This window comes from Mixophyes fleayi, chromosome 3 (assembly GCF_038048845.1).
Source record: "Mixophyes fleayi isolate aMixFle1 chromosome 3, aMixFle1.hap1, whole genome shotgun sequence".
NCBI lineage: Eukaryota > Metazoa > Chordata > Amphibia > Anura > Limnodynastidae > Mixophyes > Mixophyes fleayi.
The window spans coordinates 75,148,329-75,173,168 of NC_134404.1; the positions used below are offsets into that span (position 1 = coordinate 75,148,329).

Sequence of the window (24,840 nt, forward strand, 5' to 3'; positions counted from 1 at the left end):
TAAGAAAAAAAACAAACTGACAAGTTGAATGAAACCTAAATGAGTAGACAAACTTTAAATGATCAACCAATAGAACACCCCCTTGACTTGTTGTGGCTGGATCACTTATAAATAACCTATGGTATATATTTATTTATAGGGAATAGTGCAGGGTGCTTTTTTATATTATTGTAGTTGTACTTATTTTTGATAGTGTGCATTTTGGTATAGGAAATGTCTTGTTTTGGGGTTTTGAAATTACACTAGTGCAGTACTGTATCTCCTACACCGCAGGGACGCCATTAATGACAAATAAGAATGGATAGGTTTTTTTTTTTCTTCTCATCTTCATGTTGATGTTTAACCTTCACATTTTCCAGAAATAAAAAAGTAAACAAGCAGGTGGGGACCTATTTGGACAGAAAGGTAGTAACCAACAGGGGTTTACAGCTCCCACAAGTACTGTATACTGTATACAATTCATAGCTACTATTCCAGTCAGTGTTAACAATAAACTCATGAAGAGATTGTGAAATTTTACTCCAGGACCAGGTCTATAAACTCAAACAATGAATATTGTAAGCAGGGTTCTCTTACCTCTCTGTCTGTATGTATTACCCAGTATTGTCTTATTAATTTTTGTTCCCAATTGTAAAGCGCTACGGAATTTGCTGGCGCTATATAAATAAATGTTGATGACGATGATGAATGAAATACAAGGACAACCACAAAACTCTGTGACTGTCAATTCACATCGTTTATTTGAAAACCTCAAACCATTTAGAGTAACAAATAAATAAACAACATAACCCAAAATGGACATTCGCTTTATCCCTAGCAGAGCCAACCCCAACATATCTGCACGTTATACTACTTGTCATGTTAACCGTGCCCATCTAAAGACAAGAGAACATTTACAATTCAAAGAACAATGGGTTCACACAGATCACATTTATTTAGTACACAAATATTAGGAAGAAGTTGTTCTATATAAAAAGTTTTATTGGTTTCTTAGAAAGACAGAAAAATTGACCTTTTTTTTATGAAAACACCACTCTGAATGCCATTTATCAGCCAGGACACGTAGCTGCTTCATAGAAGCATTAGATTATTATAATAGAAGAAAATATAGATTCAAGAATATATTTTGGGTGAGCTGTTAAAATAGTTTGCTTTAAGGAGGAGGGTAGAAACTCTTCAGATCGGAGGCACTGGATGAGCGAGGGATTTGATACAAGGAGAGGTAGGATAATCATCTAAATGGAGATCAAGCGAGAAATGTAAGGGCTGCTTTTCTCACATAAGATGTAAAACTAGAAAAGGTTATTTGGTTGCGGTTACAAGATTGCCTGGCTCCAAACACATTTTCATTGCTTGCTATGGTTTATATTATTTTAATGAGACAAATCATTTCAATTGCCGCTGTCCACATTCTCACTGCTACTAAACCCTGCATGCATCAACTTAGGCTCCAATTTAAAGTGACAAGTGTGTGTGTACAAAAAGGCCTGCTAAAGATCGCAGTGTCAGTCAGACATTATTCCTTAACCCATCAGAACAGCTTTGCAGATGCATCTGTGTAAGTAATGTCGCTAGTTAAATCATGAAAGACATACCCTGTCAGCAGTGGCTGAACATTCACAACTGGCATCCATATAAAGAGGTTTTTAACCAAAGAATAATCCCACCCGATTTTGTCTGGAACATCACAAGTTCTGCTCCATGCTTTTACTTACCAGAAGAGCAGCATTCATGTTGGGCCCCAGGTAAGTAAAGCATTGGGATGGGGTATAACCTGTGATGCTCTTCAGTTTTGAATGATATAATCCTTTAACTACTATATTCTCTTCATTATGGATGTGCCTTGTTTTTTGAGACCCAAAAGCACAATAGCAAAATACACATTATATAAATACATGAAAGTTAAAACAAACTACCTGCCAATCACATAAGACGACTAACCAGACACTAGCACCCAGTATTAATGAACATAGAGGCAAGTAATTATCTAGGAGACGCTCTACAGGTATGAGTGTCATTTCTTAAAAATGTTAAAAGAAAAACAAACAGTATGACAAATTGTTCTATACGACAACACAATCACAGATACTGGTTATGTCACTAAAGCAGAGTAGCTTTGTGGGAGAGATGTGTGTATTGCCATGGTTTTGCCAGCATTACATTTTGTCCATGTTCACATATTTCTGGTTTTCATGCCTTTTTTCAGATGTTTGTCAATATGTATTTTGGGGGGGGGGGGGGGGGGGGGATTCAATTCCCCCCTGAATTTGCGCAGCATTAAAACTATTAGTTATTACGGTAGTTTTAATCCGGCTTTCTGCTCGCAGCAGCCGGCATTGAAACTACCGTAATAATGGTAATAAAGCGCATCATTACCGTAATGACAGTAATAATGCGCAGGCCGCGTTACTTTTACCTGTAATGCGGCCAATTGAATTCCCCCCTTCAACTGCAATAAAATATAGAAACATTTTAAAAAGGTGTAGATCTCGCCAATGTGTCCCAAAATCTCAATATTGCCTTTCTGATTTTACTGTACACTATGTTCTGTGTACAAATTACTAACATATGTTATCATCTGTAACATATAGGAAACACATAAGTGTAAGAAAGTGGATATTTTCATGCGATGAAACCCATTAAACATACGGCAAGTGCTTGAGCATAAAACATGCATTGAAAACGCCTATAAAAAGCGTTTCAAACATGTTATGTGAATGTAATCCAGCAGTTATTTGTATGTGTGGTGGTTAAATAAGTTCTATATTAATAAACTTGAAAATCTCACTGAACATGGATATTTGCTGGAAAAGGAATAATAGAACTGTACACAACCAATAGCTGAGCGGTGGTGAATTAGAAATAAGGAAGGCAGCTGACCAAGAGCAAAGCTATTCTTCCAATCTTTAAACTACCCTAATTGTCCCCGTCATCTACACACAGTGAATGCAGCCATTGTTCAACCTATCAATTCACTAGTGACATCACTGAGGCACGAAGTACTGAATTGATAGGTTAATATTGGCTCAGCCCACAAAATGGCTGCCTCCACGGTGTAGATGAAAGTGCCACTTTAATTCAAAACATTTTTATATTTCACTACCCTGACTGTGGACATATAGTACAACCCATATCATGCAAGCATAAGCTACTTTACTATGCATATGCTACTTTTCCATAGGCTTGCGATAAATACATGTTTTCTGATAATAAAAGCATAGGTGATGACAAAAGACCCTCACTCACAAAGTAACATTCATACAGATGTATAAAATTCTGCAGCAATGAATATACAGTCTACGATAAGACTACAGCATTAGATAAAATGCATGACTGGTGACAGGACAGAACAAACATTAGGACAAATTTCAGTAACCACCATAAATCTCTGCTTTCCTACAGCACAAAAGATTAATGAAAAATGCATTTACATATACATACAGCAATAATTCTTGTTCAAACAGGTCCGGAGAAAAATGACCTAGAACCCTTAGTGGGTTTAATAAATTAAACAGGTTAAGTATTCTCAATGATTCTTGTACAAAGTTCATGTTATGGCTCTCACTTTACAGTTTTCCTACAAAGTAGATTTAGATTTAAAATGTAATTTACTGTTCTTAATGCAGCAGTCCATGAGGTAAAAAATAAAACTCTGTGGTCCCCATTACTCCACGGGCCTTATGTACAGAACACACTAAATGTTTGCAGCAGAACGCCTTGGCTCTTACACTGAAGTATCTGGATTGTTTGCCAAGCGCACATCAAGGTGCGCGTCTACTCCTCTCAGAAGACAAAGGCAGATGTGCGCCTGGGTGTGCAGGGCCGCACTCTGCAAAAGTATAAACGTTACATATAAGTATATGGTGTAAATTAAAAGTCTTCTTGTGAACTAAAAATGTGCTCTCCTCCTTATAACAAGGAGCACCATATCTACCCCATCTCATCATAATAAACCATTACAGGATGAGACCTGAAGACCACCACCTCCAAGCTACAAATTGTGTGTCCCTCCACATAGCAAGGAATGAATAATCCTATTAAAAGCAACAGTCGCAGTGGCAAATAAGTAAATTAATTTGATAATTTGCAATGAAGGCAGTAGAAGTGGCGGTATGGCATACCACCCTATACCAGCCCACTCCAACTGCTTTTTAAAAGTACATATCATTTTTGTTCGTCTAAACTAAGTGCACTATAGTGCCTATTCTGCACTGTGCAAAGAATGCCCTCACCCCGTCTATCCCCTTCCCTTGGCGTGTTTCTCTGCCAATCCTGCCCATGTGCTTTGACACTAGCACAAACAGAGGCACACAGCCGGACAAAAGCAAGCAGCCTTCTGTGCGTTGTACATCTAGTGTAAAGTAATGTCTATAACTCTGGAAACCTGCAAAGCCATATTTATTACTGGGCAACTCTCCCTCTTATTTACTGTAAAGTTATACATGTCAGTTGTGATCTAGTGCTCTCACTGTAGAAGGCTAATACCTGCACACAGCATCCCTTCCTCTTGCAGTCAGCAACGGGTGCTGTCCATGACCTGCAAAGATAGTTACAGGACACCTATTTATACCCAATTCCTCCATGTGAAGAAACAAGAGTTGCAGCCTTCTGTATTATCTGAACTGCAGCCGCAGGTGACAGTATAACAGGGGTGCTGCATTTGGACGAGGCACAATTGTAAGGTGGACTGTGTGTGCATTTGGCTCAACACTGAAAACAGCCATCCAACAAGCGGCAAGATTACCCCTCCATCTCCGGACCAAAATGTTAGTGACGCTATGAGAGCGATAGCTGCAAGTACCTTACATGTACAAAGAAAGATAATTTGCTCACAAGAGAAAACACAAAACAGAGAAAGTCATTCCTTGATTGTTAGGGGGAAAAAAATCTTAAATATAGTGGACTGCTGCTTCAAATAACCCTGCTTTTACAAAATGAAAAAATCCATTACATACAAATATACACACACACACAGGGCACACATGTATGCTATGAAAGCATGTGTATGTGATAGGATGGGCTAATATATTATGTATATTTACACAGATCCAGCATAGAGTATTATGATCTTGTAGGGCTCTTCCATGCTGCTATAAATGTGCTTTTTGCACACTAATTAATGCATTAAAAAGAGATGTCACTTCAATACCAATGCTGTATAAAATATTAAACACTGTTTAAGATTTTAAGGCAAATCATGAACTGTTTTTAACGCACTAAGGTTCCTAACTTTAGAATGGGAAATAAACCGCAATGAAATTGCATTTAAATAAAAAACAATGCACATTTAATGCATTAATAATTTTGCATATTAATAATGGGCTGTATTGCCTGTGTGACCAGGATGACAGGTACATACACTATTGTTTTATATGACATCACACAGTAACCTATGCCAAAAAATGGTATTTAATATAGTGGCGTTCACATTGGCATTTTGTCATGTTACGGGATAGCAGTGTGCCTTTAATGTGCCACATTAACAACACAGTCATCGGTATTAGGATAAATAACACAGAAGTCATTTGAATCAAAATGACACATGTTGGTCATTGAGAAAAGCAAAGTGGCAATCCGGAATCAGTGATGTCATAAAAAACACATAAAATGGTTTCATACAAATAAAAAAATCTCAGCAACCCTGTATTAAAATAATTCTATACATAGAATGAACGAGCCAGTAGATTCCCATGGGTCAGACAGTTGCTGCAATAGCTCATGTGTTACAAAAACCATTCATTCCAATTGCACAGCCTGGCTGCCTGGAGCATAATCAGACCTCTTCTAGTTTTAAACATTGGGATCTATCCGCTAAAACAAAATTAAATTCTAGTTTTGTTGCTGTAACATGTTTTTGTTTCCCTGTGGTATAGTAACAATATTCATGTAGGGCATATTCAAGCTTTTCCATTGATCCCATGACCTAGCTACAGGCTGACTCTTCGTACGATCTGCTGCAGCCACGTTAACAAGTAACAGGTTGTTTTAACAACAAAGGGGGCAGAAAGCGTCCTGGGCTTCATTTCCCCCCATACATCCTCTCAATGTCTTCCAGGTAATGACTTTTGAGCTCTTTGCGTTTCAGTTTAAAGGCATCTGTCACCAATCCTGTCTCAGGAGTCCAAGGCTCAGCAACAAGGCGGATCTTTGCAGGGATCTCAAACTTCTCAAGGGTGGCTAGATAGAGAGAGAAAAAAAAGTGGACAGTTTAGGGTAAAGTTGGTTTTAAAGAAGTTTTTAAAATTGTATCACGATTAGCAATTCAGGTTACACATAAGAAGAAAAAGACTGGAAAATGATTCCAATCGCCTTCCCTCCTTACAACATGTAGAAGTCATGGAAGCTAATACAATGAACCCCTACGAAGCTCTGTAAATAGAGTGTCACCTCTGCTTCCAATTCCTAACAGGATCCTATAATCTGTTATCACACAGACAAGGAGAATAATAAACACTTCCTCCTATACTCCACAAAATAAGCCATTAACATGTGGAAGAAGCTGTGGGATCAGGTCACAGATGTGATACATTAATACAAACCCCCTACTTCGTCACAACGGACACACACTTCTCAGTTTGCCTGTTGAGTTTCAGGATCTGAGAGTGGTGGTATAAATCATACATACAGTTACTAGAAAAACAGGTTATCCATATGTCCTGTCCTTCTGTCACCAGATCTGAACCCAATCGAGCATTTATGGGATATTCAGGTACAACGTCCGAGACAGTGGTTTCCACCACCATAAACCAGCAATCAGTGAATGGACTTTTGTGGAAAAGTGGTGCTACATCCCTCCTGAACAATTCCAGGCATTGGTAGTCAATGCCATGGCACATACAAGCCGCGTTTGGTGGCCCAACGTCCTATTGAGTGACTTTAAATTGGATTTTCCCATTTTTGTACACTTTAAAAACTGTTTATGAAACGTTGGTAGACACTCATCAGCTACTTACCTGCAGCAGGAGATTCTACCAGCATTCTAAGCACCTCCCTCTCCATTGCTGAATTATTGCACAGAGACTCAAAGCTTCCTTGTGCTCCTTTCTTCCCTGCTAGCTTTAATAGCTCCTTTTGGTTTGGCACCACAAAGCCAATAACATATGACTGGTCACTGGAAAGGAAGAAATAACATAGGTTTGTAATCTAATAGACTGAATTACACGTGCAAGAGTAGGATACATTTGAATGAATTTTATCTCTCTTCATTTTAAAACAACAAGTAAAACCTGTGTTATGGTGTCCATTATTCCTGAACTATCAGACCTGTCCAGAATGGACCCAGTTGCTGTCTGTGTAAACCTTTAGAGAATGTGGGTATTTTATAACACACTGCTTAGGAGGGTGGTGCTTCTTTGTTTTACATTACTCTGGGGAAGTTCAAAGCCAGAGCTTTTGTGATTTGCTTCTTAGTTTCCAAAGTAACAAGTATTCTGGACAGCCTGATAATTAGTGGATTCATACAAAGTGACATCACAGCAACCATAACTGATAAGTGGTGCGCTTCCTGATAACAGCTTCAAACAGGGTTTTAGAGATGTGACAATGATTGTAAGTGTTTGCGGTGGTGGGTACTAGGAATAAATAAACGTCAATATGTAACAAAATGTCCTAGTGGACAGATCACGAAAATTGTCACAAAGTATAAAACCAATTCACAAACAAAACAGAAGAGTGCATGCAGCCCTGGACAATGCATTTTATATTCAAGAGTTGTAGGAAAATGTTTAATAAAAGAACATAATGCCTATTTTTCATGAGACATATGTAACATGTAAAAATGCTACTCGGAGAGCAATTAATTGTATTTATGCAAGACAGGAAAGACAACACAATGCGGACAAATTATAACATTCACAATTCTGGATAATAATGGTCTATTCCAGATCATATTCAAATCTGTAGAAAGTTTCAATAGGTGTGTCAAGACCATTTAACAGGCCCCATGTAAATGGTACTACAAAGCCACGAAACACAAGAAGGTATTTAACCTAGTTGTACACAGAATATATACCCAGAACCATGATACAACATAACATTCAGAAGCCTTACCAAAGTCACCTTTATTGGTCAAACAGCCAAATTAATTTGTAACACATACTTTTAATTAATGGGCCATAAGTAGTAAGCAAAATAAGCAGTTAAAGCAGAAGAAACTTTTTTAAAGGTTTCTGACAACACAAAGTTTTCTTTCCTGATTTGCTCAGATGCTATTTCTAACTGTAAAGGGGTGGAACTGGAGGGTGCTGGGACCATTTGCTTTATTCTTGGGAAATAACGAGCCATTTAATGTCCATTTATTTTCCAAAAGTCATATCCGTTTCACATATCTTGTTTATGCCATGTCATAGTCCAGAAACTCGTGGATTTGGATGGTTGGATAAATGCTACTTAAATCCCTGTGTGTACATATTTCAATAAGAAGGCTAACTGAGCTAACATGACTAGTATAGGGATGGAAGAAGTGCTGCCAGGACATACGCCAACATGACTAGTATAGGGATGGAAGAAGGGCTGTCAGGGCATACGCCAACATGACTAGTATAGGGATGGAAGAAGGGCTGCCAGGGCATACGCCAACATGACTAGTATAGGGATGGAAGAAGGGCTGCCAGGGCATACGCCAACATGACTACTATAGGGATGGAAGAAGTGCTGCCAGGGCATACGCCAACATGACTAGTATAGGGATGGAAGAAGTGCTGCCAGGGCATACGCCAAGATGACTACTATAAAGGATAGAAGAAGTGCTGCCAGGGCATACGCCAAGATGACCACTATAAGGATAGAAGAAGCTCTGCCAGGGCATACACCAAGATGACTACTATAAGGATAGAAGAAGTGCTGCCAGGGCATACGCCAAGATGACTACTATAAGGATAGAAGAAGCTCTGCCAGGGCATACGCCAAGATGACTACTATAGGGATAGAAGAAGTGCTGCCAGGGCATACGCCAAGATGACTACTATAGGGATAGAAGAAGTGCTAGCAGCGCACACGTCAAGATGACTTGCGGGTAACTTCTTTCCCTAGACTCTCCTCCTGCATTCCTACCGTGCAGGCTGCCTGTTGTAGCCAACGTCTCGCAAATTGAGAGTGGGGTTAAATTTTTTCTAATACTTCTGTGAATGTGTCTGGGGAAATAACCAGAAACACATTTTAATACTTAAACTCTATGAATCCTCAATAAGCCAAAGCCCACACTGCACCACCATCACAGAGCAGCTCACCAATATACTGAACCCTTAGTCCTCTTGGTTTCAGTCCCTGGTTGTTCTCACCTGTTTGCATATGCACAGATGTTGTCCACTATGGGGAGATTCTTCAAAGCGGCCTCCACTTTCCCAAGTGAAACATATTCTCCTGCTTGGAGCTTCACCAGGTCTTTCTTTCTGTCTAAAGGACATATTAATAGACTATAAGAAAAACTTCTACCAATATATTCTCTGTAAGCAAATACCTTTTGTTACAAGCGATTACAGCCACAGAACATGTTAAGAATGCCACTTTAAACACTTAGACCCCGATTAGTTGTTCTTTGTTTTCTGCAATGCTTGAGGCTATACAGGACATATACTGTATGACGGAATGAAACGGCCATATCTGAACTACATAGCTGAGGCAGTAATTTCATGAACATTCATGAGATACAACCTACCAGCCCACTATGTAGTACCGAGTTGATAGGCCACAATATAGCAGCCGCCAATGTGTGCATTTCCAACACATATATACAATTACTACAATTATACTAATTTGTACCCCCTCTACTAACACTTCAGAGGAGAGACGTTTAAGAGCTTAAGACTCTGGGTCAATGTGTTTAATGGACAGCTCTGTTAGTAGTGACTGGAACAGCCTATGAATTACACAGAGCAGCTACAATTAACAGAGCGCTAAGGAAACATTAAATTACAGGAACAATTTGATTTGTGTCTATAGTAGTACACAGACTACTGGAAAACAGAGCTGTTAACAGGCATTGAAAAGTAACTGGAAATGGGTACCTTAATGTATCACCGTAAATAGCGAGTTTTTATTTATTTGGGTTTAACATTTCATGCTAAAAACAAAAGAGAATCACTTCTTTGTGTAGAACACTCAATATATAATAGAAGTACATAATAGAAAATGGTTGTAGACACATAACAAATGGTTTAGTATAACAATAGCTTTGAGATCTAAATGTGACTTTAAAATAATTGGTTAGTAGTAGTAGCAAAAATGAAAATAAAAATACCACCTACATTAGTATACGTTCTATGTGTGTGTTCAGGATGGTCAGTAAAACAAGTAATAACAGCCACCTATTACTTATGTTCTTTCCCCAGTTGTGCAGATGTTTCTTTGTCATAGAGTCTTAGGGCTAGATTTACTAAGCTGCGGGTTTGAAAAAGTGGGGATGTTGCCTATAGCAACCAGATTCTAGCTTTCATTTATTTAGTACCTTCTACAAAATGACAGCTACAATCTGATTGGTTGCTATAGGCAACATCCCCACTTTTTCAAACCCGCAGCTTAGTAAATCTAGCCCTTAGAGTTCTACACTAAGCAGTACAGATGTGCTAAGTGGAGAACAATCATCCCTAGAAAGGCGCAGATGGAGGTGAAAACATTACACTCCTAATATTGAGCAGCGGTCTACATTTGGCTACAAAATTTTGCACACTTTGCTATTGACATTTGGCCTCAAGTGTCCCAAGTCCATATCAATTACACAAACTTCTCCACATGTACCCCAGTTCCTCTAAAGAGGTTATAGCTGGTTACAATATGATACCAGACCACAGCACTGCATGGAAAGCAATCAAATATTCTACAATAAGCTTGTGTTGTAGGCCGAAATGTGACTATTGAAAAAAATCAAAACTAAACCATTGTAATTAGTGAGGAGTACGGATGCTGTGAGTATTGACCAACACTTACCAATTATTTTTAAGCAGCCATCAGAGTGGAATTCTCCAATATCCCCAGTACAGAACCAGCGTTGACCATTTTTATCCACAAAAAAGTCCTCCTTGGTCTTCAGTTCATTTTTATAGTATCCCATGGTCACGTTGGGACCACCGATCAGGATCTCTCCTCTGGGGTACGGCTGGTCAGTGTTAAAGTAGCCTCCTGTGTGATGGAATGAGTTATACATTAGGTAAAACGTCACAGTGAAGAAACTTATCACCAGCATCAAAATACAACATTGAAATGTGTGTAAAATAATCATTCCCATGGATATTATCACATTTCTAAATGTTGGGAGATCTTCTAATGAGAAACTGCATTTAGGAATAGCATCACATTAGGAAAAAGTATGCCTCATGACAACACAGAACTGTATTTCCTGCCAATATATCACTTGTTGAAATCCAAAATGCCTACAAAAATAAACGATATTCAATGATAGAATCATTGATAAGAGTCTATTTTTGAAGCATGTGGACTTTCCTCAACATGTTATTTACTGTAAAATTAATTCTTAAAACAAAAACTCCCCACTTGATTAACTATTGGTATTATTTGGAATGTAGCCAGTACTTTAAAGTTTATCTTTAAATGTAAAAATGCATTAATCAATATAAAAGAAAATAAAATTGTGTAGCTGACACCATCACTCATTCCCAGCACCAAACCGCAGAATCCATTTTGGTAAAACACTAAAGTGGCCAAACTGGACAGTTCAGTCTGTCCAACAGGGACACAATGGGTCCTGTAAGTCCTATACTGACCTGATTAACAGGCATGCCCAAAAATGATGTGAATGCATTGCAGCAGACTTATGGGGGCAAGGCAATCATTTTGAAGCTGTAAATGCAGCATATCGGCCCAATTTGGCAATATTCCTATGTGTGGTGTGTGTCTTACATTCATGTAAATTCCCAGATCAGAGAAGCCAAGATATTGTATGTTCTTGTGAATTTCTGTGCTTTCTATCTTATAGCTCCCACAAAACACACAACATAGGTTATCCACCCCTCTAATGAAGTTGTGTTATTCACAATGGAACATGTGAAAGGCGGTGTTGCTATATTACAGGGTCCATCGCTCAATTTGCATATGGGATGGATAATTGGTCCCAAACGATTCCATTCAAACCGGATTTTGCATAAGTTGTTACTAACGGAATGAAGAGGCTTTGGGAGACCTGCTGGAGACATAGGGCCATCTGCAAGTATTTGCTAACCTGTCTCGTATCTCATTAAGCCAGTATTTGTTTTTTATTAGCATGCAGCTCAATTGCGTACAATAAAATCCATTATTGACAACCGGGACTTTTGTTCCTTATTGAATTTGCATTACATCAATAATGTTTAGTAGTAACCGACATGTTTAATTTGTGCCACTAATGCCATCTTGCTAATATTTGCCAATCTATGAGGATCCCAAAATTTGAGACTATACACTTTAGAAGTTAACCTAAATATCCCAGTTTTGCTTTTATTTGGTCTGATGTGCATGTTTTTAAGTGTACATATTCTAGACTCTTTACTATATGATACTGACATCTCTATCAGCTGCCATGGATCAGTACCTATAGCAAGCGCCATAGACACCATAAGGGTTATATTTTTTTTTTGCTAAAATCTTGGTCTCTGGCAAACTTCTGAAATGTTTACATACATACATTTTTACCATATACTCCATTGTATTAAACATGACTTAAACAGTCATTTCTATTCCAGATGTAGCATAATACCTTGAAAGTGACAAGCCCAATGTTACTTAACTTACCTTCTTCCCAGTTCTTGAGCTTTATCTCAGAACAGACCAAAGGGGCTCCAACTCTGCCTGTACTGTAGTCATACACTGAAAGACAGATGAACCTTAGATTAGTAAAGATCAGTGATCTAGTATCTGCTTTATAGAATGTCATTCCTACTGCAGTTTGCTCAGAGCGGAAGCCGGAAAAATACCATTATCTACATTATTATGATAGCCGTTTCCCCAAGCAACAGTGTGGTAATAATATAGAGCATGAGGCACTCAAACTGTTAAGTGAATATACTCAATTAAAAAATATAAAGCTAATCAAATGGAAATACACATAAAAACGGTACAAAGACAACGTTGTATTCTCAGGATTCAGTTTGACAAATTAAAATCCCAACTATACAGTACAGCAATCATGGGCAACTAATAGCCCTAGCCCTCTGAGCCTTCACCAGCGGCCCCAGCTCCTTTCTACTTTAACTTGCAACACCTGTTTAAAGCGTCAATATGTTATTACAGAGTCCCTGTGCCAGTCTCAAAACTCTAAACAGAATTACAGACCGTATAAAGTGCAAGCAGTAATACAAATCCTGGTATAGGTTCTCATTTAGATGAGGAACCTACAAGGTACACTATTAGTGAGCGACAAGAATGACTTTGAATCTTTTATCTTGGTAGGGTCCACACTCACTTTCAGTGATGTTGCCGGCACCACATGTTTCGGTAAGGCCATATCCCTGCCCTACTGGACAGCAGAAGCAGATGTTCATGAAGCGCTGGGTGGCAGCAGAAAGCGGGGCACCACCAGACAGCAGGACCCGCATCTTCCCTCCTAGTAACTTTCTTACTTTACAAAACACAATCCTGGAAGGACCAGAGATAGACAGTCTTAGTTATATTGCTCGCACTCCTACGTAAACAGAATACAGAGAATCATTTTCTTCCTAATCCATCTTTATTTTACTGGCGATACAGAACATCCCCGCAGACACTGCCCAGGCACAACTATGCCATCAGTCAGTGCTGTCCTACAATTACACTGTGCACAATAAGTCGCAAAATACCGTCATACATGCACATCTTCTATCAGAATCAAATGGAGTCCTTCCATCACAGACAACAGCGGTTTCTAAGCAACATTGGCAACAATACGAGATATGAGTATCATCATGTTTTCCTTCTTTAAAAAAAAACCCCAAAAAAAAAACACATGAAGAATGTACTAGTTTGGTTTAAAACACACTTTGTTCCAAGTGTCCCCATTATGGTAGTGCGAAATGAATTTACAAGAATTAATAAGCCATAAGAGAATTTAGAGATCACACCCAATGGGGACTGACCCATGACCCCACTAGCTTCAGAACAGGAAATCCATTAATACGTTGTGTAGATATTGAGCTTGTAGACGATTCATACTAGTGTGATAAACCAGATCTTAGTAGGCAGTACTGGAAATAAGTAGCATGTTTGCACTAATCGCTTATACATAATACAGGATTTAAAACAGACCTAAATGCTGGGTGAGGTTTATTTACCCTGCAGGGTCAACTCTTCCTCTGAACAATTCCATTCTGCCAGAGAGCAGCTGGGAGAGGACACAGCACAGGAAAAGCCACCAGTAACTATACCACTACACAGGCGGTTCATCTTGTGAACTCCAGACTTCACATGAAGCCATTAACAGACCCACACTGCAATAATCCACTTCCTAGAATGCAGATGATGACTCCAAGTCTGAACACTTTCCTCGCAATTTACTTTACATGTCACGCCATAATGCACCATCCTTGGCCTCATCTTTCATAGACCAGCCCAATGGCCTTCTTACCCCAGCAACTTTTATTTACAGCTGTTTACACAATATACTTTCAGAGTACATTTTACAGTAATAGTGGAGCTATATTATGACCTACAGCTTCATTTGAGTCCTTTAATGACAGAGAAATAAGAGGACCTCTGCATTATGCGATTTATTCAAATCCAAACACGATGTAAATACACTGAAATATGTCCTTATGTCCTCTTTTTTAATACAATTTCCGTGTAAGGATAATTCTACTTACAGTATATCTATTACAAATTATATTACACTAAATATATATATATATATATATATATATATATATATATATATATATATATATACATACATACATATATATACATACATACACACACACACATACACACTCACATATATACATACATAAATAATAGGGTGGTATACCTGTCACATAGTGGCGTGGTGGACCCTTTGGAGATCTGCTTCATTTTGTAGTTGTAGGCAACGCAGAAAAGACTTCTCTGCACTGGACTCATGGTGGCCACTTTACTCATGACATTCTTATAAATGCGATCCATTATTTCCTAGAAATATATAGTGTGTAACCAAGAGGAGTTCAAATACTAGTACAACAGTAACTATCCAGTTACTGCAATGTACGCCACCACACCATATATGTATAACACAGATGCAGGCAGGAGCTCTTCACATGCAATAAACCAAAACCCACCCCAAAGAAATTCTGGAGGCACACTACTACATAAATATTTATCACGTTATTTATATTTATTAAAAGAAAGAAGAAAAAGAAGAAGAAGTGGAAATTAACCTTCTGCAGCAATTATTTGGGGTTTGCACTTTTCATCTTCATACTAATGGCCAGTCTCGTCATGTGCTTCAAATATTTTTAGTTTGTTTACATGTTCTAAATATTTCATTAATATCTATATGAACCAGTGTCGGACTATTCCATGTGCTTTTGTTCTTTACTGTGCATAGAATAGTAATTTCTTTTATTGAATACTGTATAATCCTCCCACGTTTTGTACTCACAAAGCTCATCAAGTAAAAGCACAATTGCATTTATTCCTCATATTTGTATTGTACCGAAGTATGAGTAGTTACATTTTCTTTTTTAAAGAACTCTCATAACACGTGAATGTGTGGGGAGGAGGGGGCACTACATAAGAAACATTTGATGCATGCACTGTGGTATTATCACTCATTGCACAGGCTTGCAGGACATCTTTGTAAATATTTGTACCTGTAGCTCTTCACACTTTGTACTACAAATGTGAACACTGAGTCAGTCTAACGTCAGGGCAGCTAGCTTACAGTAATCATGAGGGTGAGGGTAGAGGACATTTTTGGAGTGTGGTTTTTTTTTTTTTTTTTTTACGAAACGCCACTTACAGGGACAGCGGCCATCAGAGTTGGTTGAAGTTCTGATGCATCCCCTTTGCTTCCTTTCTTGATCTTAGTGGACTAAAAAAAAAAAAGATTTTTTTTAAAAATAAAGAAAAAAAAAATTCAGAAGTTATGATCTTATAAATACAGGTGTATACAAAAGGATGACAGCTGTTTAGGGTAAAGAAAATATAAGCAGCAAGTACCACATGCTTTGCGTCATTACAATGTTCCCTATACACGTGCATGTTACACTGACTCATCGCTCATCATGTTTCTTTAGATAAAGGGCCTCACAGAACATTCTTCTCTCTCAAACCACAACAACGGAACCCAATGTTCCTATATTCCATAGATGTTCTTGAAAACCGTTCCAAATAAATATAGAGATTAGATTGCAGTGTCGTGATAGAGTCTCCGGTTACACTGCTTTCCAAATGAACCATGAGAGCCAGGCAAAATTGCCGAACAAAAATACAATTCAGGAAAGTAAACTACTAAAAATAACTTATTAGGTTTTTGATCTACAAATAAGTACATAATAATTAGTAACAATAGTCCTCCCTCATTGTCTCACTGGTGAATGGTGATTCTAACACAGGGTAATGTGGCTCTACTGAAGAGCGGCTGGATCTCTGCCCGATGTGGCCACATGCGTACATGGGAAAGATCCAGCTGTTTGACACTTGGTTGAAAGGCTGAAATCCAATGTGGTTCTATTATTTCTGACCACATACATGGTGGCCTTTGTCCAACTGCATCTATATCTAATGTGGATTGGCACCAGCGGTCTTTTCAAACTAATTTACACTACGATTTGTAAAGTATTAACAGATTCACTTGACCGTCAAACTACAGCATGTATGGGCACCTTTATATGTGCTCCAGGTCTATACCCTGTAACTCCCATGTAATTATCACTTCAACACGCCTTACTGCTTGGTAACAGGGGGAAAGTCCTCATACTTCAAAAGAATACTCAGGATAAGTTTAGCATTGGACTGTTCACCAGGGAGAATACCATTCCATCCCACAACTGTTATTGCATGGAGCACTCAAACACCTAAAGCATACATTTCACTGGGAGAAATTACTTCAGCATTTGTTATCAATTTGAAATGTAAAAGAACCACTAGCTCTAAAATACATTTAAAATAAATATTAGTAAGTTATATTTACAAGCATATGTGCAAAAGTTTCAGGCGCTCATCTGAACTGAAGATATACAAGATAAAGCTGTGATCGTGGGGGGCGAGGGTTTATTCAGGCAGACTTCCTGCCTTCAGTCAGTATGAAAATATTAGTTTCCCTCTAATAAAACATACATTGTAAATAAAAAGAAAAGTAGTAAAATTTTGTCAAGAAATAGGAATATTCACATAGATTCAGGAATACTTGAATTAGATCTTGTATTTAGGTGGCCCTTTGACATTGTCTGTTTTGATTAGCAAGTTAAAATGAACTGCAGCCCAGATTACTTACCTGATCTGAAAGGGTCTGTGGTGAAGAATAGCCCACACCGCAACCACGAGACAGACAAACCAACTCTGCACTCAGCTCCAACACATGGGCCAAAGGTAAGTAACCAATGTATGTATCCGTCTCTCTGCAACAATGAAAGGTTGTATTCAGTAGCACAGAAACCGAGGGGGGGGAAATCAACTGGTCACACCCATTGCTCACCATTGTTTTGTTAATGTCTTTATATTATATACATCTGTATAAAAAAATATATATACTTCCAATATTCATGTTCATACCATGCATTTAATTTTATCTGTACAAGTTCCTACAGTATCTGTTGGGAGACTATCAGAACTTTAAGTAACACTGCAGTCTCCCTCCAGTCACAAACTATCTCCTTTTATACATGGTATCTTCTGATTCTTAGATAGTCTTCTTCCTATCATTATGAGACTGGATCACCTCCGTCCCTTCTCTCCTCAGAACTACATATCTTTTAGCTGGATATGGAAGGAGGGTGGCACTACTTTTGTGGGACTGGCTGGAAGAGTGCCTGGTAAAGGGTCAGGGGGTTAAACTAGAGAACCTCTTTAAAGCCTAAAATGATCACTATTCAGCTTAAAAAACAAACGCACACAACCCCCCCCCCCCCCCAAAAAAAAAACCCAGCTGGTTTTGTTTTTCAACTGCAGAGATTGCTTTACGCTTCACAATGGATGTAAATGGACCTGTGAAATGTTTTACTATTTAAGAGTGCTGTTAAACAGAGCAGCGACTAAGATTATACATCTGCTACTAATAATCCTTGCAGAGACATTAAAAAAAACAAGACAACCTTTTCTTGTATTGTCAGGCGTACAGCGATTACACCATCTTGCCTACATGTTCCAAAGCGCCTTATTAGGTTTGCAAACAAAAATAATTCTTAGAGATGTATTTTTCTATTATACACTGCCCTTAAATTATTTTTATTTAACTGGTAAATAAAACTACAAGATGTTGGGTCACATCAACAATGTGGCTATAAGAAATAAAAATGGATGCGTGATAAACGTACTACGGTCATCAGAACTTACCCCAGGTTTGTTATCCTCTGTGCCATCCCAGTTATGCCAGCTATTATGTTACTATGAGAGATCATCACTCCTTTGGGTATGCCAGTAGAGCCACTTGTGTACATGATGACCGCAATGTCATGTGGCAAAGGGGAGGACTGCTTGTTTACTGTGGAAAAGTAATGACAAGTGTCATTCATGAAAGAGACTCAACACATCAATGTGTTTATTATTCTGGTATAAAAACAAACACGGTAAAAAAGGTAGTAACTGCCATATACCACAATACATAAAAGTGTAGTGGTCATGCAGCTATCCTTTGGCTTTACTGGAGGCAAAGACAATGCAAATCAGATGCTTATCAGGCTGTCCTGCTAGCTGGCTGACTGAGTCCAGCACTCTTCTGTTTACTAGTCTTGCTCACCTGACAAACTGGTAGAGCGAATGTTGAAGCCCCTCCCACAATTAGAGACTAAATCGCTCACTCTGCTTGTTTAAATCAGGAACACTCATATGCAGGAGAACACCATTAGACACATTGAGACTTCACAGTTGAGTAAATGACCTGGTAAACGCATGTATCGCATGCATCTTAAATCACCTGGACCAATTTGACAGTGCTAGATAAATGCTTGTTGCTTGCCAAGGAGGATGATTGTGGTTACTGGCAAATCCTGGAGGACTTAAGTTTAACCATGACTGATGCACAATAGCAGCTGTCATCTTATGACTATGGGTTTAAGAAACGTTTAATGTGCATTGTAGTGCAGGCAAAACAGCTTTGTTCATGTGTGTCCACTTTTACATGACTAATGTAGTAACCAAGCTATAATATTACCTATATGACAGACCCTGCCAGAAGGTGCAGAAACCATAACATGACACTTGAAGGTCACCTCTAATAGCCCAATAACCACAAACTAAGGGGTGCATAACACTGCGTTCCCTCTACAAGTATTATACACAGCCCACCATCCCATTGGTGCAGTCACCCTGATCTTTCTTTACATACGGCTATTACTACATGCTCCCTGTCTGCAGAGGAATCACTGATTGTTAGAATACCAATACAGAATCCAAAACCTCAGCATCATCGAGTATGTTAACATGTGTTGTAAGCGTGTCAGGCACCAGTTGGTGCTGGGAACAAAATGTAGTAAATGAGCTAATCATTTTATGTAATTTGTACCAGATGTATGGGTCCCTGAGACTGCATCTGTTCACATGAAATGAGAGTCTGTACAATACGACCAGAGGGGGATGGGTGGGATATACCAAGTTAATCATTTGCTTGGATGATTCTGGATTTCCTGCTTTGTGTGAGGAAGCTTAGCATTGGGATATCCTCTAATCCGTAGAAATTAACCCTCACTGCCAGCATGCACAGTGATTACTGAAGAGAAATAATGCATTCAGTAAATCCCAGAAACTAAATTACTGAAGCAATAGGTGTCATCATAGACATACACCTAGATTACAGGACAAGGAAAGGATGAGCTGGCTTTGAGTAGCAACATGAGGAAATCCCAGCACTCTCAATTGTACTGTAATCACCACAGCTTTGTCATAGGTTTACATCTATGATGATTGTCGTGAACATAGAGAACTTAGTTATTTATAAGGGTTAACCCATCACATAATTGTGGGGAATAAGGCCCAAATAACTGCAGTGTAAATATGGTATATCAAATGAATCCATTGATAAGTTAAGCTACTAAAGTGTAAAATGTGAAGCCAGAGAGTCTGTGTGTGTCTGTATTCAGTGGCTCAGCACATTCCAGAGTTAGAGGATCGCAGTGTCACCTGTAGCAGCTTCAAAGGCCCCTGCGGTGAGATATATCCTTGGCTAGGATGGAGTTTTAACACCTGAATAGACTTTTAGGAACCGCTCAGCATGGTGTCTGGCTCAAAGAGACCATGTGCTGACTTGGCTATAGTATATAGACAAGAATAATTCAGTTTTAAAATATGCCACTTAAAATCAATAAAAGTAGTGATGAACCACATATTCCTCAATAGTATGATGAAGGGCAGCTCCTATGTCAAATTAAGAATTCTGCCACACAGAGAAGTGGAGGAAATGGAGTATAATCTCAACTGATGCCCTATAGCTAGGCGTGTTTGGTATCAAAAGATGGACAAATTCATAGGGAATTTATTAATAATAAAATTGAGTATGTGTGATGCTCCACAGAAAAGTTAGGTCACATAGTAGAATTGGGTAGTAAATCAGACAACATGCAAATGGTGATTGAAAAAAGTATCACAAACCACAACCCCCGGGATGTGTTAAAGGTGTAATTGTGTCTTTAAAAAACTGAGACCAGTTACAAATTGTCAGTCTTTTGGGAAAATCAATCCACATTGATAACCTGTCCATCTTCCTAGCCAATTTCCCATGGCACAGATTATACAACTCATGTAAGTTATACTCCAAAATAAAAGGGGTTACATTCAAACTGCTTTGCTTGTGTATGTTATGTCAATTGTTCATTAATTGTTTTTTTTTTTTTTTATCAGAATGCCCTGTATCTTTGTATATTAAATCTATAAAAATTAATAAGTGGTGTCCTTGATACTCTAACACAGGCTTGGCTAACCTGTGGAACTCCAGGTGTTGTGAAACTACAAGTCCCAGCATACCCTTCCAGCAATAAGGTGGTGACAAACCTGAAGTGTGTGGAGATGTGAGCGCTGTTGTGGGGGGGGGGATTCAGTAGGTCTATAACCTGTGTGATAGGTGAGAGAGACTGCAGTCTGGAATCGTGTGTAACCTCATACAGCAAACACCCAAAGTCACGGAGCTGGGAGCGTGTTCGTGACAACGATAGATAGGCATGAGTAATATTATCTGGCATGCTTGGGACTTCTTATAGTGACTGTAGGAGGAGACATTCATCATCATGTCTTTGTCTATTACATTCAGCAAACAGCATTGATGATTTATTTTATTCACCTTTATGGTTTTGGATGTCGGGTTTCCTGATAAAGGCTACCACACTTGTATACTACGTGGAGGACCACACACTATTGTGATTGCACAAAAGGTCATTAGTGTAAAACTATCCAATAGGAGTAGTCACCAATTGTTTGTTTGCTTTTTGTTTTTTTATATGTTTGTGCATTACTATTAACAAATACAGAGCTTCTTTTTCATGCATGACAAGCTACCATAATAGTTACAGTGAGTGTACCATTATAGAAAAAGTGACCAATAACTGAATGATTCCTTAAAATTAATCTTTTACAAAATAAATAAAAATACTGGCATCAAGCAAGGTTTAAATGGTGTAAATGGGATGTGGTGTAAACAGAATATTATAGTCTTTAATACACCTAGGATCAAATAGTAAGAAATGACTGTGGATATCAACTGACACCACTTCATATAAATGTAAAAATGACCATTAAACCTAAAACATAAAAGTTTAACGTGAAAAGCATCTGGTGAAACAGTAAGTGTATTTAAACTCCTGCTTTATGACAGTCAGAGGAATAATATGTAAATTAGCATGCCATTCCTCACAGTAATCAGGCCTATTAAATGTCAATACAGGGCACAGAAATTAACAAAGCTGGATGGACGGACCCTGTGGCACAGCTTGAGTACCAAGGCCACACTCCTATTTGGCCACATGTGGCTGGCAAAGTTAGACAAGAATTCTGCCTCCAGCTTTACATGCATTATGTCTGGAATACAAAGTAAATATTTGCTTCTGAAACCTTACACCTACTTTATTTTATAAAGGGGAAAGGTGCATTTTAAATGTACATTTACTTACCCTGCTTTGCCCCCAGTGCCTGTACTGCCGCCATACTGTGCACAGTGATGTTACTGGGGTAGCCCGTCTGCTGTGTGCTGCTGCCATCCACTAGAATGATATGCTTTAGTAGAGGCACCTGAGGAAGGATGCTCTGTGGAATAAAAGGAAAAACAGCGTCCTTAGCCTTAGGACAAGTTTAACAAGTCAAAAACCTGTGTAAATGCCACTCTGCTGCTAAACCACATAGCAATATTAAGGAAACTTGCAACAGCATTATATATTTTAAGCAAGGAGTAGAACCCATTATAATGTTCAACATAATGATTTGTTGGTTTAAAATTTGAATCGAGATGCCTGCAGCCACCAAAATAGGGCTATATGAAATAACAAAGTCCAATTGCTTTTTCTCATGCACCAATTTTAATACATGTTCCCTAATGTCGTGGGCAGCAAGGTTCTTTAGTATGGTCAAGGGTTAAATACACAAACAGGACCTTATCTGTGAGTTTGCATGTTCTCCCTGTGTTTGTGTGGGTTTCCTGGTAGGTACATTGGCTGTAAGACTGTAAGCCCCAATGGGGCAAGGACTGATGTAAGTGACAAATATTCTCTGTACAGCACTGCAAAATTGGTGGCGCTAAATAAATAAATGGTGATGATGATAATAAATGTATTATAGAGAGTAACAGTAGCTACATATTTAACTAGATTTTCAAAAAAATAGAAACAAACTTAATACTAAAGGCTGATAGGTGTGTGTATTAGTTAACCCTGGATACCGGTTTTGCGAGTAAAAAAAAACAACCCAAGTCTAACCATATTTAGAGTTATTACTACTATTACCATTAATATACAGTGACCTGTGGAGCATTTCGGTACCCCCTCCCCTCCACCAGTTTTTCTTTTAACACCCAAATAATATTCCTTGCACCGGTATAATTCAAACTATACATATTATATAAAACAGACTGTTTATGTAGAGACTATGCTGGCCAGAATAAGAACAATTAGTGTAAGGTAGGATTTGTAAATATAGGCTGCTAGAACTGGCAAAGATTCAACTCACTAGAACATTGGTGCACAAAACAAAACAGCACCTCCAATTCTTAGCACTTAAGGACACAGATACCAATTCTATAGATTTAATACCTATATGGATGTTTTACGTGAGTTCTAAAAAACAGCAGCAATTTCAAAAGCCAAAACACTGTACAGTAGCAAACACATCAATCTGAGACAATATTTAGATTTGAGGACAATTAAAACTCAACAATTTTTATGCTTTACACATGAAATGCAGATTTAGCACGAGTCAAATTGTCTTCCAAAACCAAAAGATAGTAAATATTGCGTACTGCAACTTTTTTTTAGAAAACATTGCAGTGCATGTTTCCCAAAGTATATTATTGAAATTCCCTGCAATACATTTTTCCGCCGCCAGATGATTAGATAGAAGCGTATTACACATCAGATGAAAAGTACACAGCATATGCGTGCTGTGCGAACCAGATTAATATGTTCATGTCCTGAATAACATTAATGAATCAGCTGCCTCTGTGGTCAGTGGAGATTACGGCAAGAAAAACACAAACAGCTGAATAGCAGACAGCGATATATGATTGACGACAGTTACCGCGAGTCTGAGCGCAGATGCTGCACTGTGTAATTATGTGATCGTTATTATATTCAGTAGTGCTGCAGAAAGTGTTGTCACTTTACAACAGAAATATAGATAATAATCAACTGACCAACTACAATAGATCACAAGCAACAGTAATTGTAGGATGATAGACAATCAAAGACAAATGGACCTATAAATCAATAGCCAAGTACCTCCTCCTATGCCACAAAAAAAAGGTCTAGAAATCGATAAGTCCGACTTCTCAGTAAAAAGTATAGAACAAGCGAACCTATGAAACATTGATTTAGTAAACCACTGTGGAAATCAAAAATGTGTTCACTAGTTTTAGAAACCAGTGAGATGAAGAAAGTTCAAAAGACCTTTAATGAAAGTACAAGCTTTGAAATGAGCGGACCCATTCATTTCAATTGTGTTTCCATAGGTGTGCTATTATCCCTACAGAAATTAACGAGAAATGCTCTATGTATTGAGCCAAACAGGCTAATTATAAAATATAGTCCGACATCTGGACACACTTCTTGAGTTGTCAAGTGAACGACAATTGATAATACATTTTTCCCCCATTTTCTATTTACCCAGAGCTCATAATCAGTATTGAATGAACTTCCAAACCTTGAGGCACAAAAAAAAAAAATTGAGAGATTTAATTTGGTGTTTTCTATATGGCTTCATAAAGGGTTTTCATTGTAGTCAAGTAGTAATTACTCCTTTAAACTCCGCCCCATTAGCCTGAGCATAATGGACAATGGTCCCCAAGACCAAGAGTTATCTATTTTGCTTTTTAAAACACAAACACGCATAATTTTAAAATACATTTTGGAAACACTTGGGAAAGAAACATATAAAGGCCACCCCCTCCTCCCGTTGACTTCTTTCCTGTATAGCTGAAGACAGGCAGTCTCTAGCTAGCAATTTATGTGAAGCATACCCATAGAAGTCTTTTTGTGGCTGGTCTTAAATCAGACAGGCAGGTGGTGGCACTGCATCATAGGTCTCTGGGGAGACCAGAGGTAGAAGACTGGCATC

At 38.4% G+C, this 24,840-nt stretch overlaps 1 protein-coding gene across 2 annotated transcripts in view; it reads right to left on the reverse strand.

Moving 5' to 3' along the window:
* Positions 1–717: 717 nt before the first annotated feature.
* Positions 718–24,840, reverse strand: part of ACSL3 (acyl-CoA synthetase long chain family member 3) — a 69,600-nt gene continuing 45,477 nt past the window's right edge. For both annotated transcript variants that reach the window (XM_075201849.1, XM_075201848.1), the window contains exons 5-15: positions 22,191–22,323; positions 18,430–18,577; positions 17,372–17,495; positions 15,896–15,967; positions 14,927–15,066; positions 13,391–13,563; positions 12,721–12,795; positions 10,924–11,115; positions 9,279–9,393; positions 6,954–7,111; positions 718–6,177 (exon numbers count right to left, since the gene is read on the reverse strand). In XM_075201849.1, the coding sequence (XP_075057950.1) occupies positions 6,020–6,177; positions 6,954–7,111; positions 9,279–9,393; positions 10,924–11,115; positions 12,721–12,795; positions 13,391–13,563; positions 14,927–15,066; positions 15,896–15,967; positions 17,372–17,495; positions 18,430–18,577; positions 22,191–22,323 (1,488 nt within the window). In that variant the 3' untranslated portion in view covers positions 718–6,019. The remainder of the gene's footprint in view (positions 6,178–6,953; positions 7,112–9,278; positions 9,394–10,923; positions 11,116–12,720; positions 12,796–13,390; positions 13,564–14,926; positions 15,067–15,895; positions 15,968–17,371; positions 17,496–18,429; positions 18,578–22,190; positions 22,324–24,840) is intronic.